At 33.4% G+C, this 20,214-nt stretch overlaps 1 protein-coding gene across 5 annotated transcripts; it reads right to left on the reverse strand.

Annotated features, from left to right (window-relative positions):
- Positions 1-2,110: 2,110 nt before the first annotated feature.
- On the reverse strand, positions 2,111-19,923 carry LOC112716509 (malonyl-CoA:anthocyanidin 5-O-glucoside-6''-O-malonyltransferase-like). 5 transcript variants are annotated; one of them, XM_072205423.1, is made up of 4 exons: positions 19,786-19,923; positions 8,656-8,789; positions 5,860-5,993; positions 2,111-3,799 (listed from the first exon to the last, which is right to left on the reverse strand). In XM_072205423.1, exon 4 carries the CDS (start codon positions 3,710-3,712, stop codon positions 2,333-2,335), a length of 1,380 nt encoding a protein of 459 aa, XP_072061524.1. In that variant the 5' UTR covers positions 3,713-3,799; positions 5,860-5,993; positions 8,656-8,789; positions 19,786-19,923; the 3' UTR covers positions 2,111-2,332. The 5 variants fall into 5 exon arrangements, 1 of the variants encoding a protein (XP_072061524.1); XR_011866922.1 differs by lacking the exons at positions 2,111-3,799; positions 5,860-5,993; positions 8,656-8,789 and adding exons at positions 13,942-14,356; positions 16,871-17,033 and having other exon boundaries at positions 19,786-19,904; XR_011866924.1 differs by lacking the exons at positions 2,111-3,799; positions 5,860-5,993; positions 8,656-8,789 and adding exons at positions 13,942-14,309; positions 16,871-17,033 and having other exon boundaries at positions 19,786-19,891.
- Positions 19,924-20,214: the final 291 nt, after the last annotated feature.

The raw sequence follows: 20,214 nt of genomic DNA on the forward strand, positions 1-20,214 counted from the left end.
ACTCCATGTTCAAATAATATGTTCATCACATTGTGATTCCTTCTACAAGTCTAACACATTTTGAGCAGGTCTTTATCAGTCTCCAACTTCCTCAGCCCACTCTAAAGTGACAGCCAAGGAACCTTCCACCAACATATGTCTCCCCAGCATATCCCAGTTCCTTATAGTATCCTTTAACAAAAAACACATCAAGTGTATCCCCATCAACCCCCATCAACACTTCTGTATTATCTGGTTCGTAGATTCTACTTCCTTTCTCATCATTTTTAAAATTTTCACCATGATAAAATATGAATGTCATTGGAGGACCCTTTATCTAAGACTTGCAAGGCCTCCAAACCCTATAAAAAAAATTAAAACAGAACATAAAAAACACTAAATCATCACCAACACAGCAACTAAACCAGTAACTATTACTCCATTAACAAAAAAAATAGTTATCATTTTTCTAAGAAAAAAAAAACAGAGTCTTTTCTCAGTTATGCATTTAGCCGATCATAAACCAAACCCTGGGATGAAACCCTAGACCCTATGCACTAACAGATTCTTAACGATGACTCAATCATATAATGCGAAAACTAGGGGTTTATATAGTGTTACCAATTTTTTTTCATAAGATACAAAAAACTTTACCTCTCACTTTGAGCGCAGAAATAATGCTGTGTACTTGCCTTCAAGTTTCCCACCAAGCTCTAGAGCAGACGCATGAACAATGCTCCACAACTACTCTAATGGTTGCAGACAATGGGGCGGTCTTCTTCGTCTTCCTGGTGGTTGCTTACGGGTCAGAGAAATAGAGAGTCACGGTGAGAATGAAGAAGAACAAGTGAGATTAGACATCAAAGACTAAGTGTAAAACGCTACACTCTACCCTCAAAACGCACGTGTTTCACTGCAACACTCTCAAGTTGCCAAACAACGTCGTTTGGTTAGGGTGGGCTGCCAACTCACATTCCACGTCAGCAGATTTCTAACGGCGAAGTCACTTGGTTAACGGAAGGACGAACATGATTTATCTTTCAGGGACTAATTTGATTAAAAAAATTATTTGGGGACGAAAATGAAGATCGTGTGATCTTTCAGGGACGAATTTGAGTATTAACCCATTAAATTATAAAACAGTAAAAACATTTGACATTGTAGGTTAATCTTCGGTTTGGTTTGGTTTGGTTCGGTTTTTATTGAGTCAATCGAAAACCAAATCAAACCAAACCAATTGGTTTTATTAGGGAAAACCCGGTTTTTTCGGTTTTTAAATCGATTGTTGTAAATTTTGGTTCAACTTTACTATAAATTTCGATCCAATTCGATAACTTACACCCTATAAAGCACGGATACTTTGTTGAGTTGCCATGTCCGCGTGTCGGACACATTTCGGACACGACACTCACCAACACTCGTCCAACATGCATGTTTGCTGTGTCCAACCGTGTCTTAGTAAAATAAAAAATTCTTCTCCTGACACGCTTGGACACACCTAAACACAATCACATGTCAGCGTGTCCAATCTTATTTTTAACATATATTCTTAAAATAAATTTAGATATAGTATATATTATTATTTATTAAAATAAAAAATATTTAAAATACTTGATATAATTAAAATAAGACATTAAAAATAATTAAAAAATAATTTATATTTTAATATCAACAAAATATCAAAATATCATTACGATTTATCTAAAAAATACTTTATATTATATATATATATATATATATGCGTGTCGCTTTTAAAATTTGCATGTCGGTGTGTCCCATGACATATCGTATCCCGTATCCGTATCAGTGTCATCATAACTTACACCTCCTTTTAAAAAGAATAGTAAACGGTAGATGGTTGTTGTTTATGCCAAAAAAACTATTGTTGTCAACTCGGTGTCAAGAATGTTGACCCAATAAAAAATCTGCGTACACTATTTTGATAATTATTTTGGCCACAATATTCCATTCAAATCAAATTAACATATTACATGTGACTCGACATGGTAAGCAAAACTCTGAGACTCAGTAAAATCAATGGTGTTTAATGTTCTTTAACATGGCTTCCTGGTGGATATAATATAATTTTTCGTTGGATATAGTATAAAGAGTGGCATAGTAGGAGTTGATATTGGAAGAAAACTAACTATATTGATATAGAACATACAAAAGTACAAAACCATCCAATCTCATCATACATAGCTCTTCAGTGTTCCCATCTTAAAAAAAGAAAACTACAAAAATATACATTGCTTACATTTCATAAGTGCTGGTATGATTGCAGTACCTAGCTTACATTTCTGTTTGAATAAAAGATACAAATGCTATAGTTTTCTCAAACAAAAAGATAGCATTAAAAGGTTTCAATTTGTTGGTGAAAAAGAGCAGCAAAAGTCTCCATGTGATTTTGGGTGAGAGCCAAACCAATCTCAATTCCACCATCGACATTCCTACCTTCAGAAAGAGAAAACGAAGCTGTCTTATTAACAGAAGCAACATCAACTCTTGTAGGCTTTCCAAATCCAAAATCAACCCCATAAACCCCAAACCATGGTGAACCCGAAGGTGAGTACAATCTACTCCCTTCTCCAACAACAGATTGCACCATTAACATGTAATTTTCTGCCCCATTTAACACCCCATTATCATTATTCTCCAAATCATACAACATCTCTGTTATCATCTTCAGAGCATTTATGAACCCATCACTCCCTTCTATCCCCTCTTTCTCTACCGATATCAACGGAATCGCCACGCAGTTTCCAAAATATGTTGGCCGCAATGGAGGTTCCAAACGGGATCTACAATCCACGTTGAATAAAAATGCAACTTTCTTGGACTCTTGTTGCTCTGCTTTCACCAAGCAATTCAACAAATAAGCACTAGTAACCGCAAAAGTAGAAACCTTAGTTTCCAAGTTACTGCTTTTTGCATGTTTCTTGAGCTTTTGAATTTGTGAAGTCTTCAATTCAAACACCCCTTTAACTACATCGGTTCTTGATTCCGTGGCTGTCTCCAAGATCTTAAGACTCCTATTGTTTTCTCCACCGAAGTTCAACCATGTCTTCGCGAACAACTCGGCGATTCGCTTTGGGTCCTTTACGACTGATCTGTCAAAGAACGGTGTTAGATTCTCGGGAAGTGACATCGATGGCGTATGTGAGATCTGGGAGCACGTATAGGCCCATGCTTTCATGAACATGGTTGAGCAGTTTCCATCGAAAGCGGCATGGTGAGTAGTTATTCCGATGCAAAAGCCAGAGTTCGGGAACACGGTTACTTGCAACGCAAGCAAAGAAGCTCTGTGATCTGAAATACTCAAGCGAGGTACTAATTGTTGGAACTTGGAAACTTGGCAAAGATTGGAACAAAGGTGGTTGAAATCTTCGTTGGATTCGGATACGACGAGAGGAACGGAATCTTGACCGGGGACGTAGGTGATGGTAGGAATGAGAGAATGTTGCGGCCAAGTGATGTTACCGGCGAGGGGGAAGAAGTGTTGAAGAGTGAGTTGAAGGGAGTGTTTGAGATTGGGAAGAAGAGAGTCAAAGAATGAAGAAGTTGGGTTTGGGAATTCGTAGAAGTAAAGACGCTCTGTGGAGGGAAGCCTTAGCCATAGCAGGTCGAAGAAGGTTAAGGGAAGGGTGGTGGTTGTGGTGGTGGTGGTTCCTTGTGGCGGCGCAACTTTGTAAACTTCATGGACTTTGAAGAATGCTGGAGGAGATTGCGCCATCACGTGCGCGAGAGCGTGTTAGAAGAAAGAATGGGGAATTAATTGTTAATTGGTTTTTCAAGGTTGCCCTGGTATCCTCCTTCCTTGCTATTTATAAACAAAAACATTAAAAAAATAATTTTAAAAAATTCTCTCTCTAATACTAGTGCCTATTTTTTTTTAAAAAAAAAAGAATTTATATTAGAGTGCATTTTTTCTCTATAAATAAGAGAAGCAAAGAATAAAGAATAAAAAAAATTTTAATTTAATATTATAAATCTCACTAAAATTTTGCAAAATTCCAGTCATATTTATCTCTTTTTGTATTTTCAATATCTTAGCATATTTCATTCCTTTCTTTTAGTTCCGCATTTAAGTTTGTTTAATCCAATTTGTGTTTTTTTAATTCATGTTAAACATCCGTTTGTATCAATGTGTTATTAATAACACAAAATTTTCATTACTTTTTCACTACTTGCAAAGTAATAAACATCAATATTAAAAGTCCTTAAATTTTGGATTGAGTTTAATTTTTAGAGGAAATCGTATCTATTTCTCGAATTAAGATCATTGAAACAAAATTAATCAATATATGTATTAAAGTCGAACGAAAATCCAGCAAAATAATACCATATTTATAGACACACTCCACCAATCTTTTCTTGTCATGTGTGGAATTTCAAAGTTCAAACCCTTTAAGAATAACTGTTCCCACTAGAACCTGTAGTAATTTTATCAACATAATGTTGTTTAGTCTTTCCATCGACATCCTTTTTGCCGATACTATTTTCATCGAATAATTCATAGCATGGTTAAATAAAAGAACTAGAAGATTTTTGAAACGAGAAAGGTTATTAGAAGGTCATTAAAATTAATTGTTTTTAGCCATTAATATTTAAAAATATAAGATAAAGTATATTGTTAAATTACTAGATTAAAAAATTAGATTAAAAAATTAAATTAATAATTAAATGATGTCTAAAAATAATAAATTTCGATAATCTTCTATTATTTCTCTTTTAAGACTGACATTATGTGTTTTTTTGTTTAGATAATACTTATGATATATTATTTTAAGTAATTTAAGATGATATAATATTTAAAGTTACGTTTTTTTTTCTTTCTAATCATTAGCACTCCCGGAAATTTAAACTTGTGTCTTTGTTTTGGGACTAAGTTGGCATTATAATATTTTATGTAGTTGAGCAATATTTTGTTGATACACTGTATTATTGGTTTATTTTCCTTTATTATTAAATAAGTCAAGGTGTACAATTCATTCTGATTACATTTTATTTTATTCCATAGTGGAACCTATGAAGTATTGATATCTTTGTCGTATTTGTATATCAAATATATTTTAGATATAATATTTATTGATATTCGTTTGATATACGTGTCTATTATGTCTAACTGTATTTTAATAAAAAATAAAATTTTTTTAAATATATTTCAATACATCTAAATATTATTACGTGTTAGTTTCAGTTTTTTTTTAACATATACTCTTAAAATAAATTTAAAAATAATATATATTATTATTTATTAAAACAAAAAATATTTTAAATACTTTATATAATTAAAATAAAATATTAAAAATAATTAAAAAATAATTTATATTTTAATATTAATAAAATATCAAAATATTATTACGATTTATTTAAAAAATATTTTATATTATATATATGTGTATTTTCATATTTTCTAATATTTTAAAATTTATATATCCACAAATTTCATATTATGTTTCGTATTTGTGTTAATGTCCTTACATTATTGAGTAAAATATTAAAATTAATAAAAGAAACTACGATCACGACAAAACTTATTAGAATTTAGAAAAGATCAAAAGAACGAGAATTTCCTAAGAAATGACACAAGCAACACAATAGACACAATTTTCTCCAAGTCCAAAATTCAAACTTTGCAATCGATCACCCACAAGGTTCCTTCCACTTTGGCGTCTGTGTATATTTATATCCCCGTCAAAGATATTTTACAATAATTAGAAAAAAAAAATTATCATTATGTTTTATGTGCTATTTTTAATGGATATAATAGTTAAGCGTAGGGTGTTCATAAAAAAAATTAAAATATAGTTAATCGGTTAAAAATTATAATTACTAGTTTAATAAAATAATTTTTAAAATTATTTTTGTATGACTAACCTGGATGTAACTCGGTGTCTAAGAGTCAACGTTGAGTTGTTTTCTTTAATGCCAAACTATAGACTTGAAAGATTTGAGCTCTTCGTCCAGAGAAATATCACGTCACAGAGAGTATGAACAAAGGAGGAGTGTACCTGCAAAAGACACTCCAATGTTTAAGTGAGTACTGTGAATTAAGTGTATCCTTTGAAGATAAAATATCATACTTTTATAGGTGAGATAAAACAGGTCGGTTACGTTTCTATTGATCATCTGAATAGGTTTTAATAAATGATAATGTCTGGTCAGACGTTTTTATTCCAAGATGTAGTCCATTGAGTCTGATTGTAACGTATAACGCCGAGTTATAACGTAAAGTGTCGAGTTATAGTGCACAATGTCGAGTTATTGTATATAATGCCGAATTATGATATCAGATTTATAACGGCCGTATCATAGCCCCCAAGCTTAGCCTGGCTATATTTTAATAAAGCAGGTTGAGCTTTTTTAGTTATAACTCGGCGATTTGAGTTATAGGTATGGATCCCCCAGATCAATTTACTTTATTAAAATAATGAATAATTTGAATTTCAGACGTGATTTGAAGTTAACGTGTATTGAAAAGTGTAGTAGTCTTGTCATTGATTGTGCCTTTGATTTTTCCAATGTAATTTTGAACGGTTGATTTAATAGATGCAACGGTTAGGTTTTTTTCATGGAACTGAATAGTTAAATTTGAATAGTTGCTGAGACGATTTTGATAAAAGTGAATTTGGTTGGGCGAGAATATTGAGTTAGTTCACCTTTGTTTGGTGATTTGATTGAGTTTGATTGCGCATGTGTAAACGATGTGACTTTGAATTGAAGAGTTGTTGCGAATGGATAAGTGTTTGTACTTGTATGATGTGATTGAGTTTATTGACTGTTGATAGTCATAGTTCGGAATTGAAGATTGAATTTGATTGCGCATGTGTAAACGATGCGACTTTGAAGTGAAGAATTATCGCGAATGGATAATTGATTGAAGATTGTGTTTGATTGTGCATGTGTAAACGATGCGACTTTGAATTGAAGAATTATCGCGAATGGATAATTGATTGAAGATCTTTGATATAGATCTTATGATAATTGATATAGATTTGACAATGACTGATAATGATTGATATAGAAACGATAATGATTGATATAGCTCGGATAATGATTGATATAAATATGAAAACATAGATAATAGATATAGATTTGAAAATAGAAAAACAGATATAGGTCGGCGAATAGAGATAACATATATAGGTCGGCAAATAGAGATGACAGATATAGATCGACAAATAGAGATAACAGATGTAGATCGACAAATAGAGATAACAGATATAGATTTGCAAATAGAGATGATAGATATGGATTGAAAAATAGATATAACAGATATAGATTGGCAAATAGAGATAACAGATATAAATCGATAGAGATGACAGATATAGATCATATATATAACAGATGTAGATCGAAAAATCAAATATAGATCGGTAAATAGAGATATCAAATATAATTTGGCAAATAGAGATATCATATATAAATTGGCAACTAGAGATAACTGATAAAGATCGATAAATAGAAATAACAGATATAAATCGAAAAGTAGAAATGACAGATATAGATTGGCAAAAAGATATAACAAATGTAGATCGAAAAATCAGATATAGATCGACAAATAGAGATATCAGATATAAATTGGCAAATAGAGAGATCAGATATAAATTGGCAACTAGAGATAACTGATAAAGATCGGCAAATAGATATATCAGATATAAATTGAAAAATAGAGATGACAAATATAGATTGAAAAAATAGAGATAACAGATATAAGTTGAAAAATAGAGATGACAGATATAGATCAGAAAACAGATATAGATCGGAAAATAGATATACCAGGTATGATTTGAAAAATAAAGATGACAGATATTGATCGGAAAAACATATAGATCGGCAAATAAATATACCAGAGATGATTTGAAAAATAGAGATGACAGATATAGATGGGAAAAACAGATATAGATCAGCGAATAGATATACCAGAGTTGAATTGAAAAATAGAGATGACAGATATTGATCGGAAAAACAGATATCGATCGGCAAATAAATATAACATATATAAATTGGGAAATCAGATATAACAGATATAAGTTGAAAATAGAGATAACATATATAAATCGAAAATAGAGATGATTGATATAAATTGAAAGATAGAGATGACTGATATAAATCGGCAAATAGAGATGATTGTTATAAATTAGAAAATAGATATGACAAATATAGATCAGAAAAACAGATATATATCGGCAAATAGATATAACAGATATAGATTGGCAAATAGGGATAACAGATATAAATCGGAATATAGAGATGATTGATATAAATTGGAAAATAGGATGATTGATATAAATCGAAAAATAGATATAGATCGGCAAATAGAGATAATTGATATAAATCGGCAAATAGAGATGGTTGATATAAATCGGAAAATAGATATAACAGATATAAATTGGCAAATAGAGATAACAGATATAAATCAGAAAATAGAGATGATTGATATAAATCGAAAAATAGAGATGACTGATATAAATTAGAAAATAGAGATGATTGATATAAATTGGAAAATAGATATAGATCGGCCTTTTTCGGGCCTTAATGATTTACTATATGACCTTTGTTTACAAAGGTGCAAGTAAGTTTAAAGCCATGGGAAGGAAATTGGGCCTATAGAAAGAAAGGTGTTTATTTCGAGGCCCCACGGTGGGCGCCAATCGTTCTTGTGTGACTAACCTGGACGTAACTCGGTGTCTGAGAGTCAACGCCGAGTTGTTTCCTTCAACACCGAGCTATAGACTTGAAAGATCCGAGCTCTTCGTCCAGAGAGATATCACGTCACGGAGAGTATGAACAAAGGAGGAGTGTATCTGCAAAAAGACACTCCAATGCTTAAGTTAGTACTGTGAATTCAGTGTATCGTTTGAAGTTAAAATATCATACCTTTATAGGTGAGATAAAATAGATCAGTTATGTTTCTATTGATCATCTGAATTAAAGAGCAATTAATAGATTTTAATAAATGATAATGTCTGGTCGGAAGTTTTTATTCCAAGATGTAGTCCATTGAGTCTGATTGTAACATATAACGCCGAGTTATAACGTAAAGTGCCGAGTTATGGTGCATAATGTCGAGTTATTGTATATAATGCCAAATTATGACATCGGATTTGTAACGGCCGTATAAAAAATTATATCCATAGCTTTTAAAATTAGATAACCAAAATTAAATTTAAAAAACCAGTTTTTAACTGATTAACCAAAACCAAAACTAAAATCAAAAGCTAATTTCAAAATGACAACATTCTTCTCCTCTTCGACAAAACCAAATTCACTCTTCGCCGCCGTCAACCGTTCTTCTCCTCTGCCTCTCGCGGAGCTCGCCGGTGGTTCGTCGGACCTCTACCTCTTCAAGTCTTCACTTTGACTCGAGACTTTGTCTCTCTGCCTCGACCCCCCATTCGCGTCTCTATCTTCACTTTGATTCGTCGGAGTATCTCTCTTTTTCGATTCTCTTCTTCTTTCATTGGTGGCTCACCGGAGCTCATCAATTGAAGTAAACTTCCTCCTTGCCCTTGGTTCTGAGTTCTGAGTTTCATTTCAACGGATTGAAAATGTACTAATTTTAAAATCTCTCAGTATTGAACTCTTCATTTCAATGGATCCTGCTGTAAGTTTCTTCTTCACTGTGGTTCATTTTTTGATTAGTTAGGACTTAATTAATTTGTATGAATTGAATGAAAAATAGTTGTTCTAATTATCTGTCTCATTGAATGGAGAATTGTTGTTCTAGCTGCTGCATTATGCTGTGTTTCTGCAACATTAAACTATAGTAATTTGGCCACTAATTTCAATTAAAGGGGATTATAGGATAACTTTGAATAATAATAAATTTGATACCATGATTCCACCAATAATCAAATCACCCTTTCTAACAGTAAAAGAGGGTTATGCCTAATCTTAATCTTTTGTTCTGTAAATTATGCAATATTTAATTTAATCTAATTTGATGTTTTTGTGATCATAACCTATTGGTTTATCCAAAATTATAAATAAATGAAAATTTAAACTGAATTATACAATGTGTTAATCTATTGAAACCATTTATTACGTGCATGACATGTAATTTGTGTAGTTTAAATATTTGTCTTATGAATATATATGTTATATGTTAGATATTAGGAGTGGCAGAAGGGTGAACTTTTTGACTACAAACTTATGTGTAATTGTGTTTATTTAATTTTTTCTTGATCTTTTGTTGCTTTGTATTGTGAAGATTATATTATAATGAATATGAAAAAGGGTAGAGAAGTTAGAGATAATATTTTTGAATCCAGATATGGGTTTGGAGATTTTGGATTCAGTAGAAGTATGATGATGTGTTTGGAAGCAGAGATCCATTTGATGATCCTTTTTTCAGTGACCCTTTTAATAGCTCAACTAACTACTTTAAATTACTTTTCTGCATTAGTTTATATAATTGCACTTAATGTACAATTTTAGTCTGGTGTTTAATTGGATATGCCATTTGCTTCGGCCCCTAGCTCACTGGATGAACATTTAAGTTCTGGCACCTAATTAGAGACTTCATCTATAAGCCTAGCAATTAGAATTATATATAAATTTTTTTGGTAGGTCCAATTATTTAGATAGTAATTTGATTACGAAGCAATAATTACACCTATATAGTTGCCTCACAACACTACTTGCTGATAAAATTCACATCATATTCTTAAAAAGTGGGATGATTATTATTATTCAACCACTTCCTAGCTCTTGTTCCCTAAAATAGTAACATCATGTAATCTAATTATTATATATTACATAATATATATTTCTTAACTTCTTATAATTGATAACACTTCCTAGCTCTTATTACCTAAAATCTTGCCTGCTAATTAGTAATTAAACATGGTAATAACTGATGACACTCAACTTTTGGTGCTTGACTTTCAAACTCTAACAAGTTCTCAATAGTTATCTGATTCAACATTTCATATGGCAAGTGGTCATTTCTTAAATAAATCGGATTGGAGGCAACATGGCAGATAACTAGTGTTAATCTTATTACCTTTAACTGAATTTGAATCGGTTTCAAGTATATGTATATATTGTTTAAACTTTTCTTTGTGTTTGATAACTAGTCCATTCTATAAAAAGCTAATGTTATATGAATTAATTTGTTTTTGGTGCTGGTATACTATATGATATTTACATTTTAATTTGTATATATTTACATATTTAATATTGTTGAAGTATTTAATAGTTAGATTTTATGGCTTCTTATTCAGAATGAGGTAGCCGATCATGATGTTCCCATGTCAGAGTCTGCAGAACATTCGACTTCTACATTATCTCCTCTCCCAACCACATCATCTGAGTGCAAAAATCGATCAACATTTTGGGACCACTTCAAGAGAACCCGTGATGATGAAAATAAGGCTCAATGTCAACGCTGTTTGAAAGTGATCAAGTGCGTGAATGAAACAAGTGCAATGAGATCACATTTAAAGATTTGCATAAGCAATCCCGGTTCAAATATAGGCAAACAATAGAAAACAGGCACATCGCCTAGCCCAGAAGCACAAGTGTGTAGGTTTGATGTAGAATATGCTCGGAAAAAATTGATATCAATGTTTGTTCGCGAGGAGCTTCCTTTTCGATTCGTAGAAAGTCAAGGTTTTAAAGAATATTCGGCAGCTTTGCAACCAGGATTCAACAATCTTTCACGTATTACGTTGGCACGTGACATCTTGATGCTTTATGAAACAAAGAAAGTTCAACTTCAAAAATACTTTCCAAATACGGAGGAAGAGTTTGTCTTACAACTGATAACTGGGGTTCATGTCAGAATATGGCGTATATGTATTTGACTGCTCATTTCATCGATGTAGACTGGAAGTTGCAAAAGAAAATACTAAATTTTTGCGAAGTCATCGGCCACACGAGAGAGATTATGGCTCAAAATATTGAAGCTTACTTGAATAGCTGGAAGTTGAACAAGATCTTGAGTTTGACAATTGATAACGCATCGTCTAACGATGTAGGAGTTATGTATTTACAAAGAAGGCTGATTTCTTGGAAGAGTTCAGTTTTGAATGGAGAGTATCTCCATATGCGGTGTTGTGTGCATATTTTAAACCTGATTGTGAAGAGTGGATTGAAGGAGATTAATGATTTGGTCGCCAAAATTCGAGATGCTGTGAAGTATGTTAGATCTTCAAATTCAACATTAACTAAGTTCAAAGCATGTATTGCACAAGAGAATATTCCACATAAGAGTTTTGTTTGCCTAGATGTTGAAACGCGATGGAACTCTACATACTTAATGTTATTAGAGATGGAAGACAAACAATTTGTTGAAAAATTAAACAAGGGAAGAGGGATACCTTCAATTCAAGATTGAGATTATACTAAGTCCGTCTTACCATTTTTAGAGATGTTTTACGATGCTACACTTCGCATCTCTGGATCTTCTTATGTCACTAATAACTTATATATGAAAGAAGTGTTTGCTCTTGGAAGGAGGATTCAACAATATCGTTATGATGATTATTTGAGCACAAGTCTTATGACAAGATGAAAGCAAAATACAAGTATTGGGGAAATGCAAAAACTATTAACATGTTGTTAATTGTCGTAATTCTAGATCTTTGCCATAAATTGGATTATGTTGAGTGGTGCCTAGTTAATTCTTTTGGTGCGGAAGTGGGCGGTGAATTGAAGTCAAAGTTGTCTTCTTGTCTTCGTTCACTTTACAATTTATATCAAGATGCAGATGAAGGAAACTAAGACAGTCGGGTGCAAGTAATAAAGCCAAAGACATTTATGATATGGGGTTATATCGTCGATCAACCGGTCGCAATTCCAATATCTTAAGATTTAAGATCGGATTTGCGACCGATTGATCGGCGATATAACCTCATGTCATAAATGTCATTGGCTTTATCACTTGCACTCGGTTGGAAGAGGGTATCATCTTGGTTTCCTTCATCTGCACCTTGATATAAATTATAAAGCAAATGAAGACAAGAAAACAACGAAGCACTACTCAACATAATCCAATTTATGGCCAGGATCTAGAACTACGGCAATTAACATGATAATAGTTTTTGCATTTTCCCAATACTTGTTGTATTTTGCTTTCATCTTACCATAAAACTTATGCTTAAATCATCATCATCACGATATTGTTGAATTCTCATTCCAAGAGCAAACACTTCTTTCATGTATAAGTTACTAGTGACATAAGAAGATCCAAAGATGCGAAATGTAGCATCGTAAAACATCTCTAAAAACGGTAAGACGGACTTAACATAATCTCAATCTTGAATTGAATATACCCCTCTTCCCTGGTTTAATTTTTCAACAAATTTTTTTGTCTTGCATCACTAATAGTTCAAATACCTTATGATGCTTTAAGACTGCTACTAACATTAAGTATGTAGAGTTTCATGTTTCAACATCTAGGCAAACAAGACTCTTATGTGGAATATTCTCTTGTACAATACATGTCTTGAACCTAGTTAATCTTGAATTTGAAGATCTAACATTTCACAGCATCTCGAATTTCGGCGACCGAATCATCAATCTCCTTTAATCCGTCCTTCACAATCAGGTTTAAAATATGCGCACAACATCGCATATGGAGATACTTCCATTCCTGAAGTCATCCAAAAATCAGTCTTCTTTGTAAATATATAACTCCTACATCATTAGATGATGCATTATCAATTGTCATGCTCAAGATCTTGTTCAACTTCCAGCTATTCAAACAAGCTTTAACATTTTGAGCCATAATCTCTCCGATGTGGCCGATGACTTGGCAAAAATTTAGTATTTTCTTTTGCAACTTCCAGTCCACATCAATGAAATGAGCCATCAAACACATATACGCCATATTCTGACACGAACTTCAGTTATCAGTTGAAAGACAAACCCTTCCTCCATATTTGGAAAAGTATTTTTGAAATTGAACCTTCTTTGTTTCATAAAGTATCAAGATGTCACGTACCAACATAATACGTAAAAGAGTGTTTAATACGTAAAAGAGTGTTAAATCCTGGTTGCAAAGCCGCCAAATATTCTTTAAAACCTTGATTTTTTACAAATTGAAAAGGAAACTCCTCACAAACAAATATCGATATCAATTTTTCCCGAGCATATTCTGCATCAAACCTACCCGAGATTGTTTATGCAAATCTTTAAATGTGATCTCATTACTTTTGTTCCATTTCCGCACTTGATCACTTTCAAACAGTGTTGACATTGAACCTTATTTTCATCATTAGATGTTCTCTTGAAGTGGTCCCAAACTGTTGATTGATTTTTGTGTTCAGATGATGTGGTTGGGAGTGAAGGTAATGTAGAAGTCGAATCCTCTACAGACTCTGACACGAGAACATCACGATCGACTATCTCATTCTGAATAAGAAGCCTTAAAATCTAAATCTAATTATTAAATACTTCAACAATATTAAATCTCTAAATATATACAAATTAAAATGTAAATATTCATATAGTATACTAGCACACAAAAAAATTAATTCATGTAACATTAGCTTCTTACAAAATGGATTAGTTATCACACACAAAGTAAAGTTCAAACAATATATACATATACTTAAAATCGATTCAAGTTCAGTTAAAGATAATAAGATTAACATTAATTATCTGCCATGTTGCATCCAATCTAATTTATTTAAGAATTGACCACTTACCATATCAAATGTTGAATCAAATAACCATTGAGAACTTAAGAACTTGTTAGAGTTTGAAAGTCAAGCACCAAAGGTTGAGTGTTATCAATTATTACCATGCTTAATTACTAATTAGCAAATAAGATTTTAGGGAACAAGAGCTAAGAAGTGTCATCAATTATAATCATTTAAGAAGTTAAGAAATATATATTATGTAATATATAATAATTAGATTATATGATGTTACTATGGGCCGCTATAACTATTCAAGAAGACACTCGAAACTGGAAGGATACAATATATATATATATATACGCCGCCCACCCCCCACAAGGTACATCTCGCGCCTATGGGCCGCTATAACTATCCAAGAAGACACTCGAAACTGGAAGAATACAAAACCCCACCCGGTGGTATACTTAGTGTAAGCGAGCTACAAGTCCCACGACACAGGAGCGGGATTCTCTAAAAAGCCAAGGTCGCTCTCCTTTTGATGCCCCTACTATTGCTGCCTAATGGCTTGATTGCTCCCCCCAATCACTTGGGAATGCTCGAATATAGGAGAATCTGCTGTTCTCATGTAAGCCGACACAGCCCTGAATTCGGTAATTGAGTTCAGTGCCAGTAGCCGGCTCCTCACCCTGGAATGGGGTATGAACCGCCAATTGACCTGTTCCAAAACTGGACCGCTATGCGGCAACTGAGACTCCTCTAGATGAGTCAAATCTTTCCGTGTAACCGGTATGACCAAGGAAGTTAGCTTATCCCAGTTTCTCACGCTGTAAGGGAGAGGCCCCTCTCACTGAACACCAACCCAATCTAGAAGAACCTTCTTGTCCTCTTCGGTCAATCGACATTCATCTGAGCTTGCTTTTTCAAAAAGATGAGGTTCTCACTACCAGCCCCTCATTCATCTGCGTGGGACCCCTATGATCACCTCCACAAGAAAGTGAGGGATTCCTAATTCTTCCTTACGAGATATCCCCGGGGATTAAGAACCTCTATCAAATAGGGGGCCAGCTTTCTATCACTTTATTACTTGGGACTTCCTGACTCATCACCTTCCTCTAGTGCTCAAAGTCCTACTGGATATATATAATTCTAATTGCTAGGCTTATAGATGGAGTCCCTAATTAGGTTCCAGAACTTAAACGTTCATCCAGTGAGCTAGGGGCCAAAGCAAATGGCATATCCAATTAAATACCAGACTAAAATTGTACATTAAGTGCAACTGTATAAACTAATGCAGAAAAGTAATTAGAGAACACAGAAAAGTAATTTAAAGCAGTTAGTTGAGCTATTAAAATGGTCACTGAAAAAAGGATCATCAAATGGATCTCTGCTTCCAAACACACTTGGCATCATCATCATACTTCTACCGAATCCAAAATCTCAAAACCCATTTCTGGATTCAATAATATTATTTCCAACTTCTCTACCCTTCTTCATACTCATTATAATCTAATCTTTACAATACAAATCAACAAAAGACCAAGAAAAAAAATTAAATAAACACAATCACACACAAGTTTGTAGCCAAAAAGTTCACCCTTCTACCACTCCTTCTAATATCTAACATCTAACATATATATTCATAAGACAAATATTTAAACTACACAAATTGCATGTCATGCACGTAATAAATGGTTTCAATAGATTAACACATTGTATAATTCAGTTTAAAATCTCATTTATTTATAATTTTGGATAAACCAATAGGTTATGATCACAAAACATCAAATTAGATTAAATTAAATATTGCATAATTTACAGAACAAGAGATTAGGATTAGACATAACCCTCTTTTACTGTTAGAAAGGGTGATTTAATTATTGGTGAAATCATGGTATCAAATTTATGATTATTCAAAGTGATCCTACAATCCCTTTTAATTGATATCAGTGGCCAAATTACTATAGTTTAATGTTGCAGAAACACAGCATAATGCAGCAACTAGAATAACAATTTTCCATTCAATGAGACAGATAATTAGAACAACACATACAAATTAATTTAAGTCCTAACCAATCAAAAAGTGAACCACAGTGAAGAAGAAACTTAAAGTAGGATCCATTGAAATGAAGAGTTCAATACTGGCAGATTTTAAAATTTGCACATTTTCAATCCATTGAAATGAAGAAGTCAGAAGTATACCAAACAAAACAGAACAAATCATCAAGATAGAAAAAACCCAGATAACAAATTCAAGATAAAACTCAGAACTCGAAACCAAGGGCAAGGAGGAGGCTTACCTCGATGAGCTCCGACGAGCCACCAACAAAAGAAGAAGAGAACCCAAAAAGAGAGATACTCCGGCGAATCAAAGTGAAGACAGAGTCGCGAATCTCGAATCAAAGTGATGACTCGAAGAGGTAGAGGTCCGACGAACCACCGACGAGAGGCAGAGGAGAAGAACTGTTGACAGGCGAAAAAGAGTGAATTTGGTTTTGTCAAAGAGGTTTTGTCGAAGAGGAGAAGAACCGTTGTCATTTTGAAATTAGGTTTTGATTTTAATTTGGTTTTAGTTTTGGTTAATAGGTTAAAATTTGGTTTTTTTTTAATTTGGTTTTGATTAACCAATTTTAAAAAATATGGATATGGTTTTTAAAATTATTATTAAACAGGTTAACCAAAATGTGGTTATAGTTTTTTAACCAATTAACCACATTTTGATTTTTTTTATGAACACCCTGATATAAATTCTATCAGTCCTAACTAAACCCTCTTTCTCCATTGCTTTGAAAGCTTCAAAAGTTATTGCTTTTGTGTGCTTCATCTTGGTTTGGCCTTCTTTGTCACCATGGTGTTTTGTCTTGAAGCTAGTACATTGGTAGTTTCTTATGATAACAATAATTTTTGGTTATTAATACTAAACTAAACATTTACATATTTAAACTCACATGATATAGGCTAGTAATAGAAATTCAAACTCACACTTGGAAGTCTTTGTGGACATCCCATCTTATTATGTCCAATTACACCACATCCGGAGCATTTTTGTTGCTTCCCCAGGTCTAGACATAGTTGAACCACCTGGCTCTTCATCTTGTCCCCGGGTTTTCTTTTTGGTAGGCCGGCCTATAGGCTTTCTATATGTTGAGGGCATCAAATCTGGATGCTCGATCAGTTCTTTCCGACAATTGCTCTCCATTGCAAGAACTAATTACATGTTGGTAAAATGCAACATATGCATCTCTTTTATAACAGTTATCAACGTAATTTCTAACATCATTCTTGGCACGATTTATGGCACTAACTGCATGAGGACAAGGAAAACCAGTTAACTGAAATTTTCTACAAAAGCATTCGTGCTTAACCCTCTTGGGACGGTAGGACTTTTAGTTAGTGCCTCTGGAGGTAGTTGAACTTGAAGCTTTACTGAGGATCCAGAATTTGACATCAAGAGCTCGTGCCAATGGTAATATAGCCTCCGCCATTGTACCTCAAAGCTGTCATTGATGTCCACCAACTTCTTTACCCTTAAAGATTTTGGGTTTGACAATTGCACCTTGACATGTTCCACTTGTTTTGTGCCCTTTCTTTAATCCTTCAAATTCAGTCTTGGATTCGCTTCAACCTTCCTCTTAAACACCTTGTCCAACCACTTAGATTTCATCACTCGGATGTTAAATAATGAGCTGCAACTGTGACGGTTTTCTTTCTTAGTTTGGTCTTTTGTTTGTATGTGTGTAGCCTTCTCTCTTGAAGGTTGGTTCAGTGAGGAAACTATCAAAAAAAAAAAACAATTATCCTCGGTCGGCATCTTCACTCCATATACAAACCATCCACAACCATCCTTACATTTAGCTCTCATTCAACCCTTATCGACAACTGGAAACTTACCATTTCTGCTACTATGCACTTGAATTCCTCTCTTGTAGCAAATAATGTTCTAACCTCCCACCCATAAGCACTCATGTCCTTCAACTCATTATACACCGGAAATGTTTTGTATTCTTTGTCCCCTTCAGTAGGCAAATCTTCTAATTCATTACTATCCAGCCCCTCATCCTCACTAAGCCCACTGCTTTGCACCACGCCAGCCTTTTTCTTCTTCTTTGACTCAATGTTTCTTTTCTTTTCTTTTTCTTAATTTCTTGATACAGTTCTTCCAAAGTGATGTCAACGTCAAAGAGAGCATCATCCCCATAGAAATCATCTTCATTGTCATTGAAGTAAAGATCTTCATCATCCTGTGTCTCATATTCTTCATCTTCCTCACTTGAAGAATCAGCATTGTTGGCATGGGCTTCTTCTTCTCCATGTATTTAAATTTTATCCAAACCAACATCCTTAACAACTTGGACCTCAACTATATTAGGAACTTAGGCCTCCACATCCACACTTTGGGCATCCACTTCCACATCAACATCATTACTTCATTAGTGTTACCACCACCAACATCTAAATAACCAATCTCATAGGGAAAATCATCAGGCTCAGATGTCTTATCCATCACAAACAAGTTGACAACACCCTTTTCAACTCCAACATTCGCCATGGCCATTGCATCTACATCAGTCTTCAACTGTCTCAACCCTTCGTCTATACTCAACCCACAATCTTTGTACCACAACACAGCACTGTTGTCTTCAAAATATCCTAACTTCTCTAAAATGTCATAAACCTACATTATCCCCAATTGATCACGATTTGTCCACCATTGTGTTTTCATCCTTTAAATACTGTCAGACTCCCTCTTTATTATTAAAGGTTCCTCTATGATGGAACTTAATGTTAAAATAGTCCATATCTGATATGCATTTCAAATTCCATGTTTAGAACATGAACTAGAAAACCTAACAGGAACAAATTAATGAAATTTTCAAGTATAAAAAACAGAGCAACAACATTTCAAAAGGGTTAAAAACAAAATAGAGCACACTCTTTCAGGGAAAAAAAAACAGTATTTGAAACGAAAAATAATCATTTCAAAGAAACAAAAACAACACTTCGAAATACACAGGATTTGAAAAAATAGAGCATCAATGATGGTTGCTAAACCTAAAAATTACAGCTCTTCACAACCTTTTCAACACTAGGAGTCAAACACACACGGAAAATCCTAAACCTTGTCATCAACAATCCCAAACCCGAAAAAAAAAAGAATCGAAAATCTAAAAAAAAAAATGAAACGCTGCAAACGAGAACCAGGAGAGATGCTTACCCCCGATCGTGTTGCCTCCGTCGGGGAACACATGTTGTCGCGGGTCCAACTGAAGCCGCTAGTGTGCCTGGAGCCGCCGTTCGTGCTTCAACGATTAAGTGTGTGTTTGGGAGAACCGGAGAAGTAACGTTTAATTAGAGGGGTAAATTAGTAATTCCCCAACTTTCGTATCACTCAGCTCCGTTAATGGTTCAACGCTGTTAACGACTAAGCGTATTTTTTTATCAAATTTAAAAATCTTTAAATAAGATGTATTAAAAGGATAGAAAATGAAATTAATAAATTTTAAATTTAGTCATTAGGTAGAATTGAAAATTTAAGGAATTACTAATTTAAAATAAAAATAAATTGCAATCATCGTGCAATAGAATGTTTAAAAATTTAAATAAAAATTTACATATAATTATATTTATGTAGAGGTAATACTTG

Source organism: Arachis hypogaea, chromosome 10 (assembly GCF_003086295.3).
Source record: "Arachis hypogaea cultivar Tifrunner chromosome 10, arahy.Tifrunner.gnm2.J5K5, whole genome shotgun sequence".
In the NCBI taxonomy this organism is placed as follows: domain Eukaryota; kingdom Viridiplantae; phylum Streptophyta; class Magnoliopsida; order Fabales; family Fabaceae; genus Arachis; species Arachis hypogaea.

What these genes read in the sequence shown, in the direction of transcription:
- LOC112716509 (XM_072205423.1), bottom strand. Translation starts at nt 3,712, where the DNA reads ATGGCGCAATCTCCTCCAGCATTCTTCAAAGTCCATGAAGTTTACAAA.